This window comes from Chlamydotis macqueenii, chromosome 5 (genome assembly GCF_036417535.1).
Source record: "Chlamydotis macqueenii isolate bChlMac1 chromosome 5, bChlMac1.mat, whole genome shotgun sequence".
Classification (NCBI taxonomy): Eukaryota; Metazoa; Chordata; class Aves; order Otidiformes; family Otididae; genus Chlamydotis; species Chlamydotis macqueenii.
In genome coordinates this window covers 51077132-51102438 of record NC_141560.1, presented here as the reverse complement: position 1 = coordinate 51102438, position 25307 = coordinate 51077132, and the positions used below count along the sequence as shown (strand labels likewise).

Below are 25307 nucleotides of genomic sequence, written 5' to 3'. Positions count from 1 at the left end.
AGATCACAGCTACAGAAGAAGAGGTACAAAAGACAAGTGACTGAGTTTTAAAATTAATAGTCGAAATGGGATTTAAAGTCAATCTGAATATGGCACAATTAACGCAACCCCAGGTTAAATGCTTGGGAATTGGAACTGGTGAAACAAGAAGACGGATAAATGCTAGAATGGTTAATCTTTCTGTGAAATGAAGACTCCCACTAATCAGTCCCAACTCTGAAGAGTGCTGGGAGGATTTAATTTCTTATGGCAGCATATCTATAACTGTGCTAGTATCTTATGGCAGCGTATCCATCTTTGCTAGTACCAGCAGTGCATTATGGAAATAACAGAAAAAGAATCAGGAAGGGAGCTGGAGCACAGAGGAAGACAAATCTTTATCTAATGTGAAAGAAGCTGTTTGAGAAGCTCCTGCGCTAAAATTCACAATCAAAGGAAAGCTATTTGTAATAAGAATTTAAACATGGGCAGTACTGTTACAGAAAAACAGTGAAGGAAAATGGATACCAGTAGCATATGAGTCCTCCCCTCCCCAGGGGGTGGACCAAAATTTCCCTGGCCATGAGAAAGCCTGGTTAGACACCGTCTGGGCTGTGATGGTCTTTGAGGCTTTCATCCTTGATAGTCCAGTCGTCCCCCAGTCTACTCATGCTCTGCTCTTCAGCACAAAGAGAATAAATGGATATTAATGTGGATATCATTTTAAAGGAAACCGGTAATAAACCAAAGGCCTTGTGCACCCACAGGAGTGCTAAAGTTGAACAAGGAGGAAAAATAATCCAAGATGCTGCTATTAGTGGAATGAGGGAACAAATAGTGGCAAAACTAGAGAAAGAACCACGCCAAGGAGCTTGCAGGCTGGCAGTAAAAGACATAAAGCCCTCTGCACAATATCTCTCTACAGATAGCCACTATGCTGATAATAGAATAAAATATTGGATGCATGATAGCGAGAAAGCCGATGGCAAGCACACAATGGGACACCCATGAAGAGAACAGGAGGCTTATTTTACAAGCTTAGAGGGAGAGTGGGAATAAAATATATGTAAAGGATGTTAAAGTACATGGGAGGACTGAAAGCAATACTGAGAAAAATTTAATGAGCAAGTAGATAAATTGACTCAGAGTTTGTTTACTGCAGCCTCAACTAGGAATCAGCTAAAAGAGAAGACTAGATGGATGCTGTGGCCGGCTGAATGAGAGCAAGTCATCTTAGACTGTTGCAATAAGTTATATAAAGAAGTACAGGGTACTCTAAAAAGAGTGCAAAGAACTTTTATTTGGTCCCAAATGAAGCAAGATACAGACGACATAAATCAAAACTGTAGAAGGTGTGCAATGATGCAAAAGTGAACTAGTAAAAGAAAGCTGCCAACTCAACTGCATTGGCTAAACCAAGGACCTTGGCAAATACTGCAAAGGGATCGTCCAGATAAACTGTCACACACTAAAGAAGGGTATCAGTATCTCTTTCCAGGATGGTGGCTCCTCCACCTAAAAGCAGTACAATTGCGGGAACTGTGGAAATGCTGTTAGAGGAAATTGTCTATAAGTATGGAAGAGCAGCTGAGATAGAATGAGATGGAGGAGAGGGCTTTGTAAGTGAAGTAACTCGAGCCTTAATGAGTAACCTGGGGATTAAGCAAGGACTGCATATACCCTACCACCTGCAATCCTCCAGACTGGTAGAAAGAAATGAGTCAGACTATTAAAAATAGACTAAAGAAAATTGTAGGACAATATACAAAATGATGGGCTGAAAAGTTAACCTTGATATTAGTAGCTTTTAGAAGCAGTGACAGATTAGGGACTGGTTTACAACCCTGCCATATTTTGTTTGGATAGCCCGTTCCTTGGTGACTCTATGTCCAAGACCCTAAAATACTATAGCAGGATAAAGAAGAAAACAAGGCTTGGGTAGAAGCAGCAATAAGAGAAAAATAGGTAAAATGAGACAGGAAGAATCCAATTCATATACAGCTTATGAAATAAGGGGCCAAGTAATGTATTTGAAATCAGATAAAATGGAACAAGACTTAGAGACAAAATAGAAGGGGACCCATTATGTTACTAATAGGATAAGTCCTCTAAGATATTAAATAGATGAGGGCAGCAGTAAATACAAATGGGTTCATGTTTCTCATATGTCCTCCTAAGAGGCCAAATAATTCTGGAATCTGTCATGAATTTGTCAAGAACACAGACACATGAAATGCCCCAACGAGGAACCTCTGGTGCCTGTTCAGGCTGAGCCCCCACACTGACAGCACACCTCAGCGCAACCTCATCTCTCGCAAGCAAGAGGGTGCAGCCCACGTGGTGTTTACCTCCCGCGTGGCCTCAGCAGATCTGTTTATATGCTTGCATACTATCGGGGCTGGTTTATGCTTCGAATGTTGCTTATTTTCTATGTTTATAGGGCAACAGATTTTACTACACCTCCTTAAACAAGCAACAGCTGACGGAGTCACAGAGCAGCAACACAAACTCCGAGGCAAGGCAGAAGAGTTGAGGGCTCCTACAGTTGCAAGGATTTTTAACTTGGCTTTCCACTTCATATTAACAGCTTTGGTCTTTTTATAAATTGCATTAATTTTAGACGTTTAACAAGGCAGATAATGACTGTGAAGTGCTTTGGAGAACTAGAGGTGACCACCTTCAGACCTTTATGGATTTTGAGGCCAGACCAGAGAGTGAAAGCCTCCACCGAGACTCCCATCTCGGTCCTGATCAGAAGCCTGGTGGTGCCGTGGGGTTTGCAGCACCCTTGCTGCACTCGTGGGCAGTAACCCAGGAACTGGAGATTACCAAAGGAGAAGAGGAACAGCAATCTGTGGGCCAGTAACATGGCATTGCTATTGCTACACAAGTCCATAAGCTGTGCATTAGCTATACAGGCTCCATCATCCCATCTTATCTGTTTGGCGCTTTATTTTCTTTATTTTAGTCTGTTTTACTGGAGTTACCAAAAAGATTTTCATGGCTAGATAGCTAGCCTATGGCCTAACCTGTCATGGTCTTGCATAGACCATGCTATGATTAAGTAGCTCCAGCTAGTTAATCTAATAGCAATAACTTAAAACCCCAAATTAAAAATTGTTACAGCTCTTAAGGGAGCCTTGAGAGTTACAGCTCAAGATCTGGATCCACTCAGACTGGGAAATCAGAGCTGAAGCTTTGGAAAAAGTGTTCTAAAATTACAATAACTGAATGAACTCAGTAGTTTTATCCATTTAAGGGTCAATCCTCTGAGGAGGAACAACTTGAGGAGAAGCAGCTAGCCCTAGTGTTGAACTGCTGATTTCAGTAATGGCCTTTTAAGCAGTTTAGGAGGAATTTAGGAGAGGGGTCAAATAAAAAAGGAAACAGAAAGGAGGGATTGAAGCAGGTGGGAGACTAAGTGCTGTCAGTAGCTGAATAGTTAAAATTTGAAAGAACTAGGGGTTAAGCATATGTATGTGAGGGTCTGAAATGGGATAAAGTGTAATGGATTGTAAATTATCATGACTGAGCCACAGTAGAAGTAACACTGGATAGTGATGATTTATATAAGTATTGGAGGATACTTACACCTAATAGCCAAAACTTAACTGCTAAGCCTTGTATTTCCTTAAAGAGAAAATTATAAAAATCATATATAGTGGATAAGGATGGAAATGTCTATACAGAAATGTTATAACCGACCAGGCAAACAACCACGAGTAATTCTCCCCTTCGCTGTTCCCCACAGCTGTTTAGCTGCCTCCATGCATCCCAAGCCCAGCTCTGATACTGCACAGCTGCATAACCTTGGGCCAAACTTCTGAGCGAACCGCTAAGTTATGAGACAGCCTGCAAGAAGATAAGAAGGGACAAAGCACGGGGAGGAAAACTGAGAGATTTGGGTCAGATCAAGCCATTAATATCAACAGTGAAAGCTTGATGAAACTGGGTTTCAGCATCCTAACCCAGTGTTACATTCCTCAGAAATGGCCAGCAATAGCATTACTCATACACCTGAGCTACATCAGGTGACAGTTATATTGGGATATCTAAGAACAAGGTGATGCTGTGCCTGTGTAATAGTGAGGAAAAGCAAAAGCATATGAAATCCTTCCAAGGGCTGGCAAGCTCAGGACACCAGTAGCTCCACTCAGTCTGCAATAACTGATAAACTCAGGACACCAAGAGGCTGCTGAGGCTGCCCAAGGCCACCAGCACGCAGGAACATCAACAGCTGTGATTATTATCTGCTGTGAACATTTGCAACTGGGCTCTTGAGCACTGCCTGCTGTGGGAGCTTTTAAAAGAGGGCTTGAAGGGGGTGCCCAGGGCTTGCTCTGTGGTGCTTGTGCTGAGGAGGATGCAGGTAGATTGAGGCTGCTCTATGCCTGGCTTCAGTCATTTGAGAGGTTCAGGGGAGCTACGGTGCTTCTGGCAGCCTGGTGGGTGGTGCAGCTGAGGGGTTTGTGCTTAAGCATCCCCCTGTGTGAGAAGCTGAGGGGAGGCTGGGAGCTGAAATTTCAAACCCCATCGGGTTGGGTCAGGCAGAAAAGCTTCTAGAGCACCTCTGCATTTCCCAAATGTATGGGACTGTAAGAGGCAGGAGATGCTGGGCACTTAGGGTCCGTCGTGGAATTGCTATAAGAGTTGGTTTGGGGCTAAAAAAGCAGATTAATTTATTCTCTCAAACTGCAAAAAAAAAATAGATTTTTTTCTTTTTTTTTTTTTAATAATAAAGAAGCTTTTCTCTTCTTCCTTGCACCCAGTAGCCTAGCACACAGCTTCAACTTCGTAGTTTGGCCATGCTTTTGGTGTGTGCTAAGCATCTTCCAGCAGTCAACAGAAAAGCCACCCAAGATGCCAGCAGGCCTTGGGTCCATCCCTCTGCCCTCCTCTGATCCGGCCCTACATACAAAAGTGGAAAGCTGTTGGGGTCGCATGGTGACAGGCAGCAGTGCAAATGTTTGGAGAGGACAAGCAGAGTTATCAGCTGGGATCTAGGTGAGGATAGAGTGGGTGACTTTGGGGCTGCGAGGGAAGAGGGGAAAGAAAGAGCCCAGTTCTCACTAACTGATAACGTTGAGTGCATTAATCAGCGAGTGAAGCTCATCCCTTACGCTCTCCAGGGAGTCACGGATCATCTGAGGGCTGTCCAGGAGCTCAATGCTGTGGGTGTAGGGCTCATATTTCACCGAGAAGGGCCGCTTGATGTGTGCCGCATAGTTCCTGCAAGGAAAGGATGCAGAGGTCTTGGTACAAGAGACAGGTCCTGACTTTCCCTCCTACTCATCACTGTTCACCCAGAGCACAACTGGTTAATGCCTCCTTTAGGCAGAGTTTCTAGGTTAGCACAGAAGCTCTGGTTTCCCACCCTTCCAGCTCCAGAGGGCTATAGCAGTAGTTGAGATCCCTCTTGTCCAGCAAGAGAGATCATGAGTTTGACTGTGGTTTTCCATAGGCTGAACGCACGGGCTGCATGAAACTGGAGGGTGCACTGAACTGGTTATCTCTGTGGCCACCACCAGACATCCTCTACTTTAGTTTCTTTTTTTTCCTTTTTCAAAATTGCCAAGGAGATTTAGAAGCTAATTACAGGGAAAGCCTGCAGTTTTATAGTATCATATTCCAAAATCCTTTCTGATATTCATTCATTGACTAATCTCTGCTTGAGGAGGGGGGAACTAGCTGCAAGCTGTATTAAGGATAGATTTGACAGGCAGTGGCTCAGGCCTGGGTGAGCGAATGGGAATAGCATCACCAGAGCCATGAGGCTGAGCAAAGTTGCACTGTTGTACACAAAACCAATGGGAGCCTGGATCTCAGTGAAAAGATTGACTTTGCCTGATACCTCCCAAGAGCAAGACCTTATCGCTACCTTTCTAATGGAGAACACGGTCAAGTGAAACCAAATCAAGGGCAAGGATTCCCCAAAGTTGCTCATGTCCACCTTCAACGCTAGGATGTGTACACTTGACACAGTAGAGGTTTGGGTTTTTTTCTTTAGTGGCTGTGTAAGTATGGAGCTGTGAATCAGTAGGTACTCATAGCTACAGTCTCATGCTGGAAGGCCTGGGAAGGCGAGGAGACAAACAGCACCAGCAACAGGCTTCCTCCTCGCCTCTGCTGAGGTTTCACCCTTTTGCTCCTGAATTGCTGAGCTTAGGGTACCCTCTTGTGGCTACCTTAGCGCAGGGCTGGGGGAGTGCAACCCTTTCTGAGCCGCTCCTCCGACTGGTACTGCACGCCCTGGGGAAGCTCAGTCCTGAATTGCTGGGGCTTCTGGGGTGAAAACACCAGGCAGGGCCAAGTAACAACATGATCAAAGCCGCAAGCTGGTGCTTGCAGGGAGCTGCCATGCTTGCAGGGAAACAAAACCGTGTGCAAGCAGAGGGGGTTTTTGTGTACTCACACTGCCCATGTCCTCAAAGTCGTGGCTTATCTCAGTGCTACCAGGCAAGTGCCAGCTGGCCTCAGTTATTAGTGCTATCAGCCACAGGGATGACTCCTAGCACAGCTGCTAATGGGTTAGAAACTTGCCCTCCACACAAGCACGTTCACTTGATACCTTTTTGGAGCATTGCAAGTACGACATGGGTGCCTGGAAGGGCACTGGGGGTGCGTGTCCACCCTAGAGAACTGGTGGAAAGTTTTCTTTCTGGGAAAAGAGGCTTTTCTTGAGGGACCACACTGATAATTAGGTCCTTGGGGCAGCTGCCAGTAAAGTAAAAAATACAGACGTTTTAATGTTTTCACTCATAGAGTAACATCTGTGTGGTCTCTGAGCTCTTTAAAGAGGATTGTTTACAGTGCTTGTCACTGTCAAAACCTTCTAGCTTAATCTTGGCTGTGCATGTGGTGTATTTTTCCTTTTTAAATGCAAGGAAATGACTCATTAGGCAACAGTTGGGGTTTTTTTAAAGCAGCCTCGTGTGTGTGAGAGAACGGGCTCCCCAGGTGCTTGCTTTTGAGCAGCCGGACTCCAGGTTGTATGAACAGTGCAAGTGAGGGTAATAAAAGCAGAAGTTGAAATACAGCAGTCCTCCTCATGTTATTTACGTAAAATACCCCACTTGCAGGAACTGCAAAATCATACATTGTGTAATACTTATCTCATCCTATCTCTTTCCTAAGCTAACATAAAATTTATACAGGCAAAGGTTTCCTCTGACAGTCAAATGTTAAAGGAATGGGCAATTCTGGGGATGGCCAAGAAAATGCTTTTCTTAACAGATGTCCATGGGTAGAGCTGCCCCTCTCGGTCCTCTTTGCAGTCTCACAGAATCACAGAATGGTTTGAGTTGGAAGGGACCTTTAAAGGTCATCTAGTCCAACCCCCCTGCAAGGAGCAGGGACATCTCCAACCAGATCAGGTTGCTCAGACCCCCATCCAACCTGGCCTTGAATGTTTCCAGGGATGAGGAAACCCACTTACACTGGTGGGATGCTGTTAGAGGCCTACTAACCCATGTTAACCAACCTAGGAGGCAAAAGCTCCCTTTTTTCCATGGATAAATCTATCCACATCAAGCAAATCTTTCTTGCTTGTGTTCGAGTTACTAACAATGCCTGGAGTTTTTTTGCTGGTTGAATGATAAATGGGTAAGTTGCCCAGCAGCTGCTCACAAAGACAAACAACTATCTGCTTTCTAAACTCAAAGAATGACACCATTTTGGACAGTTCTTCACTCCTCTTCTAAAACTTTCACCCCCTGCCCCCACCCCAGCAAACTTTTAAATAATGCAGAAGCCCGTGTTTCAGAAGGACACATGATGGTGAGGTGCTGCCATGAGGGACAGCCAGTACCTGACCTGTATCACTTGGCCCTTCTGCACCAAGGAAGCATAGTGGGTGGTTTGGGTCTCCCGTTTCTGGACCACTAGCCCTCTGTTACGTTGCTTGGCCTTCCCTGGGAACTGGAAATAGTCTGTAACTCCTTCCTATGAGAACTAGGGAGATGAGCTAGATTTGTCCCTTCTCTCCCTCCCTCAGTCTTGTCTGCCAAGTGCCTCCCACTCCATCCCACTCCTCCAAACCCAAGCCCTTGAGTCCAGCATGTTTTGAGGGGCTCTGGGCAAATCCAAGGACCCTGTGGGAGCTGGAGAATCACTTCACTTTGAAAGACCTAGCAACAGTTTCCAGAATACTTCTGAGACCTTGACCTGAAATCAGCCATGGTGCCAAGCCCTGTTTCAATATATCCTAGCTTAATTTCCTTCTGTTTGAGTTTCCTCCAATGCCCAGTCCTACCTCAGTTTACTTTTGGCATCGCTGAAGCTCTCGGACACAAAATACACGGGCTGGTAGGTCTGGTCCTGGTAGGGCTGAACAGCAGCAGCGTCAGGGTCGAAGTCCCGCACCTCTGGTTCATCTGACAAGGAGTGCTACAGACACAGTGGAAAAATGCCAGCATGAAATTAAGCGGATAAGAGAGCACAGATGTGACAGGCAGAGGTGGAGAATAGGTTGGGTAAAGTCACTGGAAGAGGAAGAAGGTTTTTTGCTGTATAGGGTCTAGAGCAGAGAGGCAAGTTATGCTGGGACTTACTATGAGCTCCCCGTAGGAAGACAGAAGCCCAGCTCCGTAGGCTTTGATTATACCATTCTGTCTGCAGAGCCCAAACTCCACCGTAAACCAGTAAAGCTGCGAAAGGAGAAAGAAAAACACATAAGGGACACAACTCCTCTTCTTCTTCTCTGTCACTTCTGAGCCCTTACATCACAGACACTTGGCACTTTATCCTCTCGCCTTACCCTGCACCCATCACTGCCAGCACAAAGTGCTAAACTAGACAGCTGCCATGCCAGGACAGATGGAAACTGAGTCCCCGGTCTGGTCCCTGCGTGCCCAGCTGCTGTGCGGTGCTGCCGTTCAGTGCCCTTGGAGCAGGATGGGTCACCTTGCCAAGGGAGAGCCAAAGGAAGCGGATGTCATTTAATCTCATCCCAAAGAGTCCCAGCAGTGCTGTTAGAAATATGATGCTTGATGATACTCTGGTGCCCAAGAAAACTGGGTTAATGTGCAAGCAAGCTCGGCTGTTTAACTGATCTCTGCTCTGCACAGTGACTGTGAAAGAGCAGGGTTGGGGCAGCTTGGGCAGAGGCTCTCAGCCTGCAAATCTGGGGAGACCAGGTTGGACCAGTCCCCTTGATATCACAGAAGTGCTGCTGGAGGGGTCAGGGCTCCCATCTCGCAGAGAGAAAAACTTACCGTTGATAGTTTCTCAATTTCTTCATCAGTTGCTCCCAGAGACGCCAGCCCAATGTCCTAGGAAAAGAAGGGAAGGGGTGAATATCAGGATAGATTTGGTCTGAGGGCCTCTGTCTTATTGCCTTGAGAAAACAGATATCGTTGCCCTGCCCTGCCATGCATCTGCTGAGGTTTCATCGTGCTCAGACTAAAAATGCTTTGCTGCAAAGTCTGATATTTTTACCCTGTGTCAGGGTTCTTGATTCACCACTAGGGCTCCTCAAGATTGTGTTTAATATAAACACATCCCAGAACAAGAAAGGTTTAGGTGGCACTACTGGGGTTGGTTTGAGTTCCCACCTACTGCCCTGCCCTCTCGGGGCTGAGGAAGCAGACGACCACCTTACCTGAGAGAACTGGGCAAACGTCTTGTCGGCCAGCATTGGGACATGCCCCAGCAGCTCGTGACAGCAATCCCTGCCGATGCCCAGGGGGAAAGGAGGAAAAGATAGTCAGTAGTGGCTAGAGTTTGCCCGTTAGGGAGAAGGGTTAATTGCTAACCAGGTGGGATGTCTGGGGAGGGGAGGCTGTCGGGGCCAGGCGATACTCACGGCTCAGGGGAGTGCATGGGTGAGGATGCATGGCGGATGTACTGCGTGCACTGGAAGACACGGAAGGCCAGGCTGGCAAGGAAGTCCCGTGCCGACAGCAAGCCAGCCACTGGCCGAAGCTGGAAGCCGGTTCTCTCTGAAACAGTGCATACCATCTCTGCAGGGCTGGGCTGGTGTCCCATGTTCCCACGGATAGCAAAATGTCGTAGTTCACAACACAAAAGCATCAGTGCTGGAAACTAAAGGGCTTCTGCTGTGCCAGACCTAATCTTTCTGCTCCTACTACAGAGCAACCCCTGCTCTTTAGGTGCTCAGTGGGATCATTTCACTATGGGCTTTACCTTCAGTTGCAGCCCACCATGTTTATCTGCAGTTCCCACCGCTTGGGGTCTACCCCCGTCCTCTGTGGGCAACGCACAAGCCTCCACCAGCTCTCCTACCAAATCTAAGCTCACACACTCCTCTACCAGGTTTGGGTTTCCTGGCTGTAGCCGCCACCACTGTGCTGGAGCCCTAGCAGACCCTGGATCCCCCAGGCTCGTACACACCTTTCAGGAATCGGGAGACCTCCTCCAGCTGAGGGATGTTGTTCTCATTGTAGCCACAGAATTTCTCCAGTAGATTGAAAGCTTCGAGGTACTCCTTGCAGGCGTGGGTGGGGTACAGGCTCTTCAGGGTGCTGTATACCTCCTTCCTTGAGGATGAGAGGTGGCACATGTTCACACATGTTCAGTGGCTTGGTGTGTCTAATCCTCTCCTGTCCTCTGGTTATACACTATCAAAGATTCATGCTTCTAGATTTCCTGTCCTTTTTCCTCTCCACCACTAAGTTTATGTCTGTGCACACTGATAGGGGTATGTAACCATACAGACACACACTCGAAGGAGCCTGCAAAGTCAGCAGTTGTATCTGCACAGACCTATTTCTGACCCTGAAGGTCAGAAGATTGTATAAAAGGCATTAACTGGAATTAAAATATTCCCTATAGGTAGCTCCTGAAGTTGTACTATGAAGACAGTCGACATAACCAGGAGATGATCTTGTTTAGGAGCCTGTGTACTCAGCTCCTAAGAGCTGGCTTTGTTTTCAGAGACACTCCTACAGAGATGCTCCTGGAAATAACCATGTTCAGATGAAGTGTTTTCCTAACTAAGGCCAACGAGGTACCCTGCAGATACTCACCATGGGCTTCACTTCTTTCTGCAGCTATGACAACTGCCCTTCGGAGGCTGCGACTAAGCCAGGTCCCCTTGGAGAAGCAGGACTCCAAATCACCTACCTCGCTCTCTGGGGAAGCTCCTTTGGAGGAGACTCCTGGGGGCTGCAGTGTGGAAGTGCCCTCCATACAGCCCCAAGAGAGGAGGAGACAGAGCATCACTGTTTTGGAGGCAGCTTGCTCTCCCGAATGCAGTCCCTACCACCTCTATAAAATGCCACGCAGTGAGTTACTGGTTTTTATAACAAGCCATTAAGTAGGATGCTTGTACTCCTGATGCATTTTTCAAGATGTCGCACCCTAACATTCAGGTTTTGATTCCCAGCTTCCAGTGGTGAAGCCAATAGAGGTCGCAGATTAAATCAGTGCTCACCAGGTAGCGATCTCCTCCGCCGTGTACTCCACATGAGGGATCGGGTCCCCGCTGCAAGGCAAACACACCGTTACTGACAGTGGCAGAGCACAAGCCAGCCTCCTCTTCAGAAGGGAGCTCTGCATGATGTTGATCAGTCATCTTTAAACCAAACAAGGGGTGACAGGAAAGACAAAGCCTTAGTACTGGGTCATTTGTACAGGTGCAACAAATACATGGACACAGAGAAAAGCAGTAGTCTAGCCAGAGATTATAAATGAAAAATGGATGAGCAAAAGCTTAGCAGGCATAATATTTTTTCAGGAAAAAAAAATGGTTTTTCACTGGCAAAAATGGAAAGTTTGTGTGAAAAGAAATTGATCTCATTTGCCTGAACTGCAGGGAGCTGGTGGTTTCAGGAATGAATCAGTGGCTGGGAAATTAAAGCAGCTAATAAGGAAAACTAAATGCATTTGAACTGAAAAAAAATATTGTCAGTAGGATTAAGCGTGGCAAGAAAGTAAAATCTTAGTATTAATATATGTGGGAACTAAAGAAGACTGGCACTTTTGCCTTTTCTGCATCATAATTAGCAATCGTATTTCCTAAATCCTTCTGAATAAATGAGGTATTCACATATTACAGCATAAAGCACAGCTCTTGTTCCATTAGCAGCCTGAAGAGATGCTACAGAGCAGCTCACAAATGCAAACCTGCAGATCAGATGTGAGAGAAGACATCTTAAATGGGTGCATCATCTTAGGACAGTATTCTTTTCTGGGTCCCTCAGGACTCCCTTGCTGGCACACTGACTTCCTGTGCATTTAACATTAGTACAGGATAAAAACATCAATGTCTACATTCTGGGCTTCAAATCTGCAGAGAACATGAAACCTAACAGAGCAGAAAGCCATGCTGGGATCACATCAGGTGCAAGGGTAGCTCAAGAAGGTGACCCATATAATTTCCACAGCCAGCTTTCGGCAAGGCTTGCTACAGAAATCCACATTTAAAATCCTGCTCAGAAAGAAAGACGCTATGATGGAAGGCAGTGTTACTGAATAGGATCTAGGGAATATTTTACAAACTCAACTGAATATTAGAGCTCTGTTTGATGTTGTAGTGAAGAGGCTGAGTGCTGTTACAGCACACATCAGAACAGGAGTATTAAGTAGGAGTACAAGAGATACATCTTAAATCTATATAAGACAATGATGAGACAGACCATTACTGGAATCTATTTAATTTATCTGAGACAGTTAGGAGGTGAACCATTTAGTCTATGAATACACTCACAGCAAAAAAAAAAATCTGATAGCAGAATTCAATCTGGCAGATGAAAGGCATGTATGATCCATTGAGTGAAAGATAAAGCTACTGAAGTTCAGTTTAGAAATAAAATCCACAGTTTTTCACTGTCAGGATAATGAACCATTGGAACAAGTTCTCTGGGCACGTAGTAGCTTTTTCAGTACTTGAAACACTGAAGTCAAGACTAGCTGTCATTCTAAAAGAGATATTACATTTCAAAATGAAGTTTGAGGTCTGATGGAATTACATGTGGCTTTTGTTATGCAGGAGGTTTATTCTGACTTTATCAATGTATGAATTAATGACCACAGACATTTTTTTAATTAAGAAGAAATATATAGAGAGAAGAAGCACACAAAAAGAGCTGGCAAGGCTGAACAGGGAGACAAAACATAAGAGAAGAGAAGTTTCATGCAGGTAGAACAACGAGTTCCCAACAAGTTGCACTGATATTGCATTATCCCTGCATGGATGTTAGGAAAGAGACTTACTGCTTATAGTGAAAAGCAATTTCTGCTATCGATTTCCTTCTCTGGCGATATACTTGGTCAGAGTAGCCCTGTGATGACAAATAGGAACAGAGGCAAGATTTTTAATGAGTTGCTAAAACTTCTCACCGAACCAAGTTCATCACTGGCTGGAGGAACTTCTCTTATGGTGGTAATTGCACTACAGTTCCCTGATCAGCTGTACTAATAGGTATTCTCCACCTCCCTGCTTCTGAGGGAAGGTTCAGGACCCCAATGTGAGGATGTGTCCATGCAGACTAACTCACCGGGTGATCCAGATCCAAATCAGGGTCAAACTTGGTGATCAAATGGTGGCACTTGTCCAATTCACAGATTTTTCTGGGAAACCAGTGAACTGTGGGGAGAGAGAAAGAGAAAAACTAGCTGTGAAAGTGAAGATGGAGCATCCCCTGCTGAGAAGGGGTTGTGAGGTTGAATAAGATACATCTGGTTTACCAAATGCACACACAGAAGAGCACATGACACAGCTGTGCCTTCTGGGCAGTAGACCCACACTCTCAATACTCCTGTCCCAGAGTCAGGACTACTACCATGATCTCCACCTGATGACTTGCCTGCCTATCTCTCAGAAGAGTGTTTTGTGACAGAAGTAAAGAAGAGGAAAATTGCATTTTAATTAAAGATTGTAAACTTCACACTAAAAAAAAATCTAGAGGCCCAACTGGTTGTAAAGCTATCACTGCAGTTCTCTAGCGATAATTTACAATAACAATCACCCTGTCTTCACAACAGGATAGTATGGGGAGTGTCTTGTAGTTTAGTGCTAGATCTGTACAGAGCTCCTGACACATAGGTAGGAAACTACTTTACATCTATAACAGAAAACACTGGGGTAGGAATGGAGAACTCTGTAGGAGAGGTGTGAACAAAGCATGAAATTTCATCTCCTATTTCTATTTTTTCAATCTGGCACCAGAAGAATGGGCTATGGACTCTGCAGTCTGTTGAGAAATAAGCAAGGAGGGAAGTGGCTTTCAGGATTCAGGTGTCTCAGAGGCAGTCTTTTCTGTTCTGCTCGAATTCAGCATGCAGTAGCCCTTCCTCTTTTCTGGGAATAACAAAGTCTCCACTCTGTTTCTAGAGCTCAGCCTCTCCATAAAAGTGAAAACATTTGTAAGTTGCTTACATTTGTCTTCCTTGGTGGTCCTCACATCTTCTGCTACCCTCTTGATGGAACTAATGAACGTATTGAGGTCAGAGCTGTGGACTTCACAGCGCACAAAATACTCCAGTTCAGTGATCCCTTCACGGGGCTTCCGGCTAAGCCTGGTCTCCAGGTGGTGAATTTTAGCTTCAAACGTCTTTTAGGACATGGAAAAGGAGAACAAAATGTTAAACAAGTCTCTAATGCTTGAAACGCCTGCTGGTACTTCCCAAAGACGTCCATATGGATATATCTGGGAGGGATTCTCCCTTTTTCTTCTCCCCCCACCCAGGATAAACACACTTTTCCATTAATTCCAGTTTTTCCTTCTGGACAGATAATCAGTGAGGCTGGTCAGTAACCATCAACAGAAAACTTCCACAGTGGCAAAGAAGAGTGTATCAAGAGGAGAAAATGATGTGGGAAAATGCCACTTCGTATGCCCCCTTGTCTTTTAATGTCTCTGAAGGCAAAGGTGATTTTTGGCTGCCTCGGGGGTGTTGGGCCGTGAGGCAGAAGGGGCGGGCGGCTCGGCGCTGGCCATGGTGCTGAACCGGCGCGGCTGAGCCCTACCCAGTTTGCAGTAGCGTTAAACTGGGGCGCACTATCAGAACTGACATCATTTGGGCTCACTATCAGAACTGACCCACCCCACCCCCCAAATAATAATAAGGAGACACAATGGAGTCTGTAGTCTTCCAAAGGGTCCTGGGAGATTTGTGTATATATTCTTGAGCTCAGCGAAATCTGGCAGTACAAGCCCAAAGCCCTGGGCAATGACCCAACCTTTCCAATGTCTCTGTGAGATCTTTGGTAGAGGAAGGGAGATGACTTCTTTTGTCAGTCAGAGGCAGAAAGATGAAAAGGAACAGATGCGATGCCACAGCTAAATTAAATTTTGGACCGTGTTTTTGAATGTACCTACCAACTTGACTATTACATTGTCCTCTCAACAATCGATACCTTTGCATTAATCTGACAGCCGTGATTGCATTACCTATGCTTTGGCTGCATGTAACACATACAGCAGAGTGAAACCAGCTTCCCTGCAGCCTGGTTCATGATGAGGCAAATGTCATTATGCCCATCTGCTTTCATATCTTGTACCTGCATTGCCAGAGGGATCTGGGAAATGAATCTTCCTCTGTTGTGGCTTGACATGCTTGTCTTTTTATTATATTTAAAGCTCTTTCTGCGACAAGCTCAAAGAGCTTTTTTTTTTTTTCTTTTTACCAGGAAAGCTCTTGATGTAGCAAGTACATTGCCCCAGGAAGAAACAAATAATATTTGAATATAAGCTGTCCAAGCTTCTTCCTTGATGTTTTAAAAATTGTTTAAATTAGAGACTTTAAATGCAGTGTAACATAAAATCTACCAGGTACAAGAGCCTACGCTTCCATGTTTCATACCTGCTAAGCAGTCTGTTGCATTTGAAATATTACACTGATGGATTTTTCATGCCTTGTCTGGCAACTGTGCACTTCTAGGAAGGAGACCCCAACCATGGCAACACCAAGGCTTTGTTCTGACAAGCTTGTCTTAGAGATCCTTTCAGTCTTGAGACAAGAACAATATGTTGCCCAGAAAACAGCTTTTCTGGCAGCAATCCTTTTAGAGGAGATGCAAGATGTTTTGTAATTGCTGAAGATCTTAAAACAGTTTTCATAGTACTGCATGGGCAATTAATAGCTAGAATGCCTTACAACTTCAGGGGAATATTTATCCCTCAAATACACTTTTTATATGTTTACAGTTGTTAGGTAGTGTTTTTGCTGTACAGTGTTGCTGGTGATCTGTTTTTACCCCAGAATTGGTTGTATTTCAAGCAGCATGCCCTTGTGACAAGAAAGGCCAACCACATACTGAATTGTAGTAGCAAGACTGTAGGCCACAGGTCAAAGGGAGTGATTCCTCCTCTCTGTCTGGGATGAGGGAGACCATATCTGGAGTACCACGTCCCGTAGAAGAAAGACATTGATGTGCTGTAGCAGGTATAGTGGAGGGCTACCAAGATGCTCAGGAGGCTGGAGCACAATGTTATACGAAGAAAGACTCAGGGAATTGGATTTGTTCAGCCTTAAGAAGTGAAGGGGCAGGGGAGATTTGTTCACTGTCTACTAGTACCTGGTGGGAGGGTGCAAAGATAGAGCCAGATTCATCTGAAAAATACACAGTGGGAGGACAAGAGGCAATGGGTACAAGCTGAAAGCAAGGACATTAAAAAGAAAAAAGAGAAAAAGCGTTTTACGGTGAAGGCAGTCAAACATTGCTCAAGGCGTTCAAGAAGACTGGGGTCTCTACCTTGGTGATATTCAAAATGGAACAAGCACGGTCATTAGCAACCTGCTGTGACTGGACCTGCTCTGAGCAGGAGGTTGGACTACAGACCTCTGGAGGCCCCTTATAACCCATGTGACTGATTAATAGGAACAAATTGTCCTTTCCTCTCACTGCTGAAGTCAATGAAATTAAACTACTGTAGATAAAACATATCTCAGAACCTCAGTTTGCAAATCACCTTTGAATCCTTCTGGATGGAAATACACTACATAAATGCAAGTTGTCATGTTTTGATTACTGTTTAAATAGGCAGCACTTATCTCAGTCTTTCCATTCCTGGTACTGAGATCCTAGATAATGCTACATTATATTGCTGGTTAGGGGGAAAAGATGAATTAGTTACCAGTTTTCCTTGGTATTAAAGCAATATACAGGGTGCATCTCTCGGGAGAACCAACAGAACATTTAACATGTGAATCAAATTCATCCCCAAAGTAGGGAGGTAATTTTGAAATCAATATACCAGTTTTACACTGAGGGTGAAGTTGTTCCTGTAACTTCTTGACCAAGGACCAATGTGGCAATGCCACTCACAGACTGCCAAAGACTTGACTCACAAGTAAGGTGGGTTTGGTCTGTAGCCATGCAGGCCACATGGCTTGTTTTGAATGCAGGATCAGAGCCCTGTGCATAAAGTTGGAGTGCTGAGCAGTGGCGGGGGCTGTCAGAGTACGCTACAAGCTGCAAGGCTGTGGATTGCAGGTGTGAAACTGTGTGGATGGAGTCAGTAACTAAGCAAAGTTAAGCACAGAGCTTAACAGCACTAGCAGACAGAGGTATGGCTCATTCTTAGTGACGGAAAGTGAAAGCACACTGGGGCATGAGCAAAGTATGACTAAGGGAACATCAGATAATTAGCTGATAATTTGCAGTAGGCAGACCTAGTCTGAGTCTTCTTTAGCTGACTGAAGCAACATTTCTCACAGAACAGCCATGAAACCTGTAGTGTGTTCTTTGAGTCCAGTACAACAGGTTAGGTACTCACCTCAAATACCTTAAGTGCACGGGACAGTGGTGAAGTCTTGGCTCCCTTAAGCATGAAGAAGAGGTTCAGCATGGCTCTCCCATCCTTCTCCTCGAAAACAATGGTCTCCGTAGACTCTGCAGCATCAATGGCTGCAGCTGCAGCCTCTCTTTCCTTCCTGGCATCTTCAATAAGGCTTTGACGTCTACCAATAAACCGTGGAGACTGAAGGCAGAAGAGAAATAATTAACACTTCTGATAGAGCTGTAGGGGAGATCAGAGGCATCCCTGGTAGCTAGATGAGGTGTGACCAATGTGTCTTAACAGAGGAAGAAGAGGAAGGTTGGATTGACTTGCCTGGCTTTGGAGAGGAAGATTTGGTGATGAGGACTGAGGCTTTAGAATTGAATTTCTGGAAACATGGAGCTTTAGGAAAAACCTGTGTAAAATATCCTTGTAGCATGACTAGAGAGTGGGCTTCTCCTCTCACCTTTCCTAGCAACAGTTTTTAATATCCTTCTGTTCTGGTTTTGTTTAGTGAGGGGGAGCCTAAGGTGGTAGCTTCTGTAGGAAACTGCTGGAAGTCGCTCCCCTTTGTTCAGTGGACTCGGCTGGGCTTAGGGCAGACCCGCTGCTGGCCAAGGCCAAGCCAATTGGTAGCAGAATGTCCCATGATAACGCCTCTGTGATAATGTATTTAAGAAGGGGAAAACAGTAAAAAAAAAAAAAAAAAAGGAGAAGAGAAGATGTGAAGATGCTGAGCGGTGGCAGAGAGGGGGAGGCGCAAGCCTTGTGGGCCTTGCAGGCCTCACCCTCTGGCCTCCCACAGGGCAGCTGACTGGGCCCAACTCAGCCCAGCCTGGCTGCAAGAAGTGGAGAGGAGATGAGAAGTGAATAAGATGTAAAAGGATCCTGAGAGCCTCTGCCAGCCAGGAACGGCTGCAGATGCCAAGGTCAGTGAAGAAGGAGGGGGAGGAGTAATGCGGCTCCTGGCCAAGATTCCCCTGCAGCCTGTGGTGAAGACCATGGTGGAGCAGGCTGTCCCCCTGCAGCCCATGGAGGTCCACAGAGGGGCAGAGATCCACCTGCAGCCCGTGGAGGACCCCACGCCGGAGCAGGTGGAGGCCTGAAGGAGGCTGTGGCCCGTGGAGGGACCTCCAGCTGTTCTGGAGGGACTGCACCCCGAGGAAGAGATGACCCACGCCAGAGCAATTTCATGAAGGACTGTGGCCCGTGGGAGGGACCCCACGATGGAGCAGAGGAGGAATGCAAGGAGTTCTTCCCCCGACGATGACGCAGCGGAGTAAAACAATGCGTGATGAACTGACCGTGACCCCCATTCCCTCTCCCCCCTGTGCCGCTCGGGAGGGGAAGGTAGTAGAGATAATGTTAAGCCTGGGAAGAGGAAGGGGTGGGGGGAGGTTATCTTGTTCCCTGTCTCATTCTCCTGCTAGTTTTAGAAATAAATGAGTGTTTTTCCCCAAGTCGAGTCTGTTTTGCCCATAACAGTAACTTTAAGGATTTCTCCCTGTCCTTATCTCAAACCTCGAGCCGTTTTTCCTTATATCATCTCCTCCTATTCTCTCGGAGGGTGGGGGGAGCGAGAGAGAGACTGCATGGTTTGGTCCCGATCGGGGCTGAACTACAACACCTTCAAAAAAAACAAAAATCAGAGACAATCTTGTGCAGTTTTCAGGTGTCTGATGAACTCAAGTGGAGAGGCGTTAGATAAATGTGAAGTCATCTGAGAAAACATGTGCTATGAGGAACAGTTGAAGCCCACAGCTGTGACCTGGCCAGGAACTATGAACTGTTTGCAGGTGTATTAGCAGGGCAGCTTAGCTAAACTGCTCCCAGGATCCGATGTGACAGTTTCTTCTGACATTAAGTGGTTGCTTGCCCATTGAAGTGCAATTGGAACAGCATCCATATACACCAGAAAATAAATTCCTCCCACTGATCTATAGATTTGTTTTGTCCCAGCAAACTCCTGTAGATTTCTCTTACTTGGAATTGCACCTAAAATGCTGCAACTCTGTGCCTGGGGTCATGTTAGGTTACCAGTTTATATTTATAGTGAGCTACAGACTATTTCCATCACTGCTGTTTCTTTTGTTATACAAATAGCTCATGTTCGTGGTCTTTTTACAACCAGTTTTCAATTTAGAGGCAGCTCAGCTGGTTCCAATTTTCAGTGTTCAATACCCAAACCAGATGACAAACCCTCAGAAGTTGGTAAAAAAAAAAACAAACTGGGGCAGCACTGAAGAAGGAGCAGCACATAAAGCCACCCAGCATCTGTATGTAGGGTGGGACTGGCTGCAGTTTTCCCTCTGATTACACTGAAAATATCTGGAAAAGAGATAGATGCTACCCAAGGAGCACCTTCCCTACCTTGTGAAAACTTGAAGAATGTTTTCCTTTTAAAAAGACAGCCTGCTCAACTACTAAGCCCATTTTCTCTTTGATTTTCAAAGCCCACCATCAGTAACTAATATTTCCTGTGAAAATCCTCTTGGATGCTTTAGCGCTGTAAAGCTGACATTTGAAATGCAGCTTGAAAAATGCTGCACATCTAGGCACCAGCCCACGCACTTCCATCCAGTCCTTTTTTAATAAAGACACCCCTCTGAAATTATATTTGCTGATCCTCAACTCCTTTATTCCTTGTGGCACAGAAAACACCTTCTAACAAATAAGCACGTATTGCTGCTTGTCCAAATTGATGATATTCATGCCCAAAGAGAGAAGACATCTAATAAGTATCCTCAGCCATAACTTTTAAAATCTTGTAAGCAGGTGCTCAGCTTTAAGCGTGTGTTTTATATCACTGCCATGTTTAAAGCTAAGCTGGTGTTTACTTTAAAGTGCCTGCAATAAGCAGGGCAAACAGCCTTGTGCTAGCCACAGTAGCTGGGCTCTGCAGTGGTCCCAAGCCAGTGCTGTAGCTAAGGATGTTTTATCACCCTGTGCCCTGAGGTGCAGAGGTGCAGCAGGATTTTACTTCTGGAGTGGAGCAGAGGAGAGGAGGGAAATCAGGCTGTAAATCAAGTTAAAATCCGACTTGAAGGAGTTTAATAGCTAGAAGATCTGTGTGACTGGAAAGCAGCAGTGGGAGAGGCAGCCTCCACCTGTGTGCTGGGACTGGGTAGCCCCTGGTAGGCAGGAGTGGGGGGCTCCAGTCCCTGTCGAGGGGTCCTAGGAGCTGCTCAGCTCCATGCTGGCATGTTTTGGGTGGCTATATATATTTTTTTTAAAAAAAAAAGAACAAAAAAGGCTGACTTTAGCTTGGGAGAAGAGGGCAGGGAGGGGTCTGCCTGCCTGCTGCCTCCTCTGCCTGGCTGCATGCTCCCCATCTCATTGTCCTCTCCTCTGCCCCTCACACTTACACTCATTGGGCTATTACCTCCTTTTGCTGGAAATTAGGATTCTGGCATATAAACTAAACAAACTGCTTGCTCATGATAAATGTCTTCCTCTCTTCGGACGGCGTTGTTATATTGTATTTTCAAATTGCCTTGCAGAGTAGCCCCCTGAGCGCATATCTAGCTACACTGGAACTTTAATTTGATTTTGCAAAGCATTTATTTGCCTAACCAGGGCCTGAGTCTGATACAGTTATTCACCTCTTACGAAGGCTTAGTCTACACCTCTTACAAAGGGTTACTTCATTTTTTCTTCCGTGAATTTGCTGCAACTTAGAGTGCTCAGCCTGAGTAGTGTCATTAAAAATATCATGTTCTGAATTAAAGTACTTCTGTTTTTTTTTTTTTCCTGGCTTATTACTTGCAGCAAGCAGGGAGGATTGTAAAGACTATTTCCCCCCCTGCAGCGTGGGGACAGTAACATCCCACCTCGGCTTCCAGGGCTCTCCCTTCCTGCTGGTTTGCCTCCAACTGCTGTCTCCCGCCTGACCCCACTTGTGTGCTCTGTAACCAAACCCTGCTCCAGACACAATCCCAGGGCATCTTGTAAAAACTATTAGGAGAAAAAAAATTGAAATATGTATACATAACAAAAGATTTTTCTGCTGTGTGTGTTTGATGTTTGGCTGGCCCTGCTGATGTGCAAAATACCTGCCAGTGTAGGTGAGTTTTGAGATTACAAAAGTCTTTTTTTCCCCCTAGTTCGCAGATTCCCCTGCACCTGGGTGCTGATCCCTGGGGGTTAATGGCAAGGGAGCACCTCAGACCTGCCGGAGCTGGTGGGGTGGTGGGCAGGGGCTGGGTGGCCGATCACCCACAGTCATGCCAACACCACGAGGGCCGGGGACACGTGAGGTCACATACAAATGCAGAGTCATGTCTCTTGCCTGGTAGAAGCAAGCAAAATAAGTTATGGGGTTGTGGAGATCTCCTGTGCTTGGTGAGAGCAAAGGGCAAAGCTTTTCATGCAGCCTGCTCTCAAAGTGATCCTTGCAGGGTTAAGTTTTGGTTTTGTTTTTTTTTTTTTTTTGAGAATTTCCATTTACAGAAGAGATGCAAAGACAGGCTGAGGTTTTATGTGCTTCCCAGGCTGGAGGCGCCGCTCACCCCAAGCAGGTTGCCAGGCTCCTGTCACCACACCTGGTGAACTCAAATTCCTCTGGCCCCTTTGCTCAGTGGCCCATTTCCCATCAAACATGAAGCAGCACCCCAGAGTGTGTAATAACCACTCTCCCCTTCTCCAGACCACAATGAGCATCTCAAATACTGATTTGACAAGCAGCTGGGAAAATATCAGGTTTTCAAGAACCACTTCAGTGCTCATTATTTTGCCAGTGTGAAAATGGTTGTCTGAGAGGGAAGCCGCCTCTGATTTTCATTCATTAGAGAAAGGAAGCTTTCCTCTTTTTTTTCCTAAATGTTTCCCTCCCTTTCCAGCCCATTCCACTCTCCAAAACTTCTTGCTGCCTGTGTAGTGGCTGATTTTACCACATCAGAGCATCACACAGGGTTAAGAGGACAGTGGGTGAAAAAGGCAGGGGGTGTAGGGGAGGGAAACGGGGAGCTCCATAACCAACCTGCTGGAGTCACCCTGCAGACGTCTGCCAAACACATCTGCTTCCTAATCCAGCTCGATTCCCAGGTTTCCTCCTGCCAAGCATCCCAAGGGGGTCCCCTCCTGGTGCACCCATTGGTCTCCTCCAGGGTCACCTGCAGCCTGGCCACATGTCTGACCCACAGGACTGTCCCATGCCAGGTGTCTCCAGGCTCCTCCTGCCTGCCCTGGCATCTGGGTTAGGCGGTGAAATGTCCCTGTCCCTACAGCCAACAGGTTGGCCAGACTTGGCTTCCTAAAGGCACTTGACAGCTCAGCAGGAAGTTTTCCTCTCCCTTCTCTGATACATACAGCTCCAGAGTATGCAGAAGTGCTCCCCGGGCTAAACCCAAACCCAGGGCTGAGACCACGCCAAGAGAAAGCTGGGAACAGAAACCAGGGAAGGATGTGCTGGGAGAAAGCGAAACCGCGGACACAGCAGCAGCGAACAAACTGATTAAATTGCCTGTGCCTCGTACGTTGTCTGAAATAACAACCACGCTTTTTCATTATGCTGAAACAGGTGAAATCTCTGCAGTTTATTGCCTTGAAATCAGGAGAGCATTAAGATGTTCAAATTGCCTTTCGCACTGGGGATTCCTTGTTATTCCTGCCTTAGGTCTATGGGGTATTTACCTTGCTTTTGGTCGGGGGGAGTGTTGCATTAGTTCAAGCTTTCATCCCCCTAAATGTTCACATTTCACACGTACCAGTATGTAGAAAGAAGTGTTCAGGTAATTTCCCTTTGCCAGCCTGGAGGTGCCCATGTAGGGGAACTCCCACAAAGGCAGTGTTGGTCCATCTGTCCTCTGCCTACAGCTACGAGAGAGGCTGCTGGTTTTGCAGGGGGAGGGAAAGAAGCGAGGTAGGGTTGTCTTACCATGATGGCCTCAGCTTGCTTGGAGTCCAGCTCCGACACCGCCCTGCGGAAGCCTTTGGCTGCAGAGGTGGAGATGTTCGGGGTTGGCATCTTTGCTCTTCCACGAGCTCTGATCTCCGCTTTCTAGCTCCTTGCCAGCTTTTTATAGGGCAGGGCTGACGTCAAAGACTCTTTCAAATCTTCTCTCCCCCTGCCACCTCCCCATCACCACCTCCCTCCTTTCTCCCCCTCGGGCTGAGAGGAGGAGGGGACATGGAGGAGAGAAACGTTTCTGTCCCATTAAATCTAATCACTACGAAGATTGCAGACACCCTGCCTTCGCAGACCAGACACTCCCCCCACCTGTTTGCCTGTGCCCAAAAGATTTCTACTCTGTTTTTTCCCCCTCCTTCTTCTTGATGGAGTTCACTCTCACGCCGTGTTTCAGTCCGACACATTTGCTTTCCCAGCTTGGGAGTTGCATGAAAGGATTTTGATTTGTGAAAGGACAAAATCAGAGAAAGGAAGAGATTCAGCCGTCTGTAGCTCTTTTTTCCCTCTGTTTGCCTTGTCATTGAGGCAGAAATTGAATAGGAAAATAACAACGATTCCCCCAAGGTAGCCGTGGGACTAGATGCTGTTCTCACGTATGCACCTCCCGACACCCAGCCCCTGCAAACACTGCACATTTCGGCGCTCTCCCACCACCTCACATCTTGGTTTGGCCATGTAACTCTGACAGAAGGACTACAGAATCGGGCCTCTTGAGTCCCCAGAGATCTAAAAGGCTTTAAAGAAAGTAACCTAGAAAAAACCCTCTCAATCCTGCCTTCTCAAGGGCTTTGCTCCTCTTGCAGGAATTCCTGAGATACCAAATGCCTGAGGACCTCTGGAGCTGTGACAACCGGTGGCAGCTCAGGACACATCCCAGGACTCTGCTGCGAGCAAAAGTTGCCATTTCCTCCTGGGGGATTTGCAGCAGCTCCCCCACACCAAACAATCACTGGGGGAACACACGGTCCTCCTTCGCGTGAGCCACCGTCGTGATGGGGAGAGGCCACCACTGGCTGGCAGAAACCCCTGTGGTGGGGAAGCTGGTGGGGTTTCACTGTCTGACTGCCAGAGAGCTCACCCACAACCTTGCCGACAGCAGCATCGCTTTGGAAGACATCTGCTGAAGGCACCTGGTTTGCGCTCGTGGCTCGCCCTTCCCGTGGCAGGACCGCTGATGATTTTTGCAGTGCAAAAAGCCCTGGAGGATCAACATTCCATTGACCTCCTCAAGGCTGCAAAGCTCTTGATGTTTGCCATCTCCTGCAAACACCGGGGAGCAGACAGCACGATCAATGCTGCCAGCCACACAAAGGCAGCTTGGGAAGCCCCAGCTGGCCAGAGGCTGGTAGAAATCGAAGCTGAAGTGAGTAGTTGGCAGCAGCTAAAGATTTGGTCCAGTAGTGAGCCAAAAATTATTTTAATTCAAGTGGAGCAGCTTCTCTTATTGTAGGTGCTGAGGACACCCTGCTGTTCAATGTAGTGGAAACCAGAGGAAGGAGTTAAGCAGTCATCAGGGCTTCTCTCTGCCCAGCCTCTTCTTCCTCCTGTGTGGTACCACCTCGCACAGCGAGAGCAGCCCTTGCTTTTGCTTTAATTTCATCCCTAATCCCCTCTGAGTCTCCTAAACCTTCTGTTTGCCCTCTGCTAAACCCTGGATGCTCAAAAGACAAGATAAAAACCTACCAAACTGATGGAGGGGAATACTGCCTGCTGTTGCAGGATCTTGGATCTTCTCA

General features: G+C 46.4%; 1 protein-coding gene across 3 annotated transcripts; it reads right to left on the bottom strand.

The window, feature by feature from the left end:
• Positions 1-4968: 4968 nt before the first annotated feature.
• On the bottom strand, positions 4969-23628 carry TH (tyrosine hydroxylase). 3 transcript variants are annotated; one of them, XM_086748739.1, is made up of 15 exons: positions 23482-23628; positions 20804-20815; positions 18452-18454; positions 17661-17864; positions 14318-14492; positions 13437-13525; positions 13153-13220; positions 11372-11422; positions 10330-10475; positions 9782-9917; positions 9578-9647; positions 9192-9248; positions 8529-8624; positions 8231-8364; positions 4969-5208 (listed from the first exon to the last, which is right to left on the bottom strand). In XM_086748739.1, exons 1-15 carry the CDS (start codon positions 23626-23628, stop codon positions 5049-5051), a joined length of 1548 nt encoding a protein of 515 aa, XP_086604865.1. In that variant the 3' UTR covers positions 4969-5048. The 3 variants fall into 3 exon arrangements, with proteins under 3 accessions (XP_086604865.1, XP_086604868.1, XP_086604867.1); XM_086748742.1 differs by lacking the exons at positions 18452-18454; positions 20804-20815 and adding an exon at positions 18118-18129 and having other exon boundaries at positions 23539-23628; XM_086748741.1 differs by lacking the exons at positions 18452-18454; positions 20804-20815 and having other exon boundaries at positions 23539-23628.
• Between the last annotated feature and the right edge of the window lie 1679 nt (positions 23629-25307).

Bases quoted from the DNA above. Each gene is read 5' to 3' on its own strand.
- TH (XM_086748739.1), bottom strand. From the start codon at position 23,628: ATGCCAACCCCGAACATCTCCACCTCTGCAGCCAAAGGCTTCCGCAGG. The intron at 14,493-17,660 runs GTGAGTACCTAA...ATGTCCTAAAAG, and splicing joins GTGCACTTAAGGTATTTGAG to ACGTTTGAAGCTAAAATTCA. The intron at 5,209-8,230 runs GTAGGACTGGGC...CTTTCCTTGCAG, and splicing joins GATGCCAAAAGTAAACTGAG to GAACTATGCGGCACACATCA.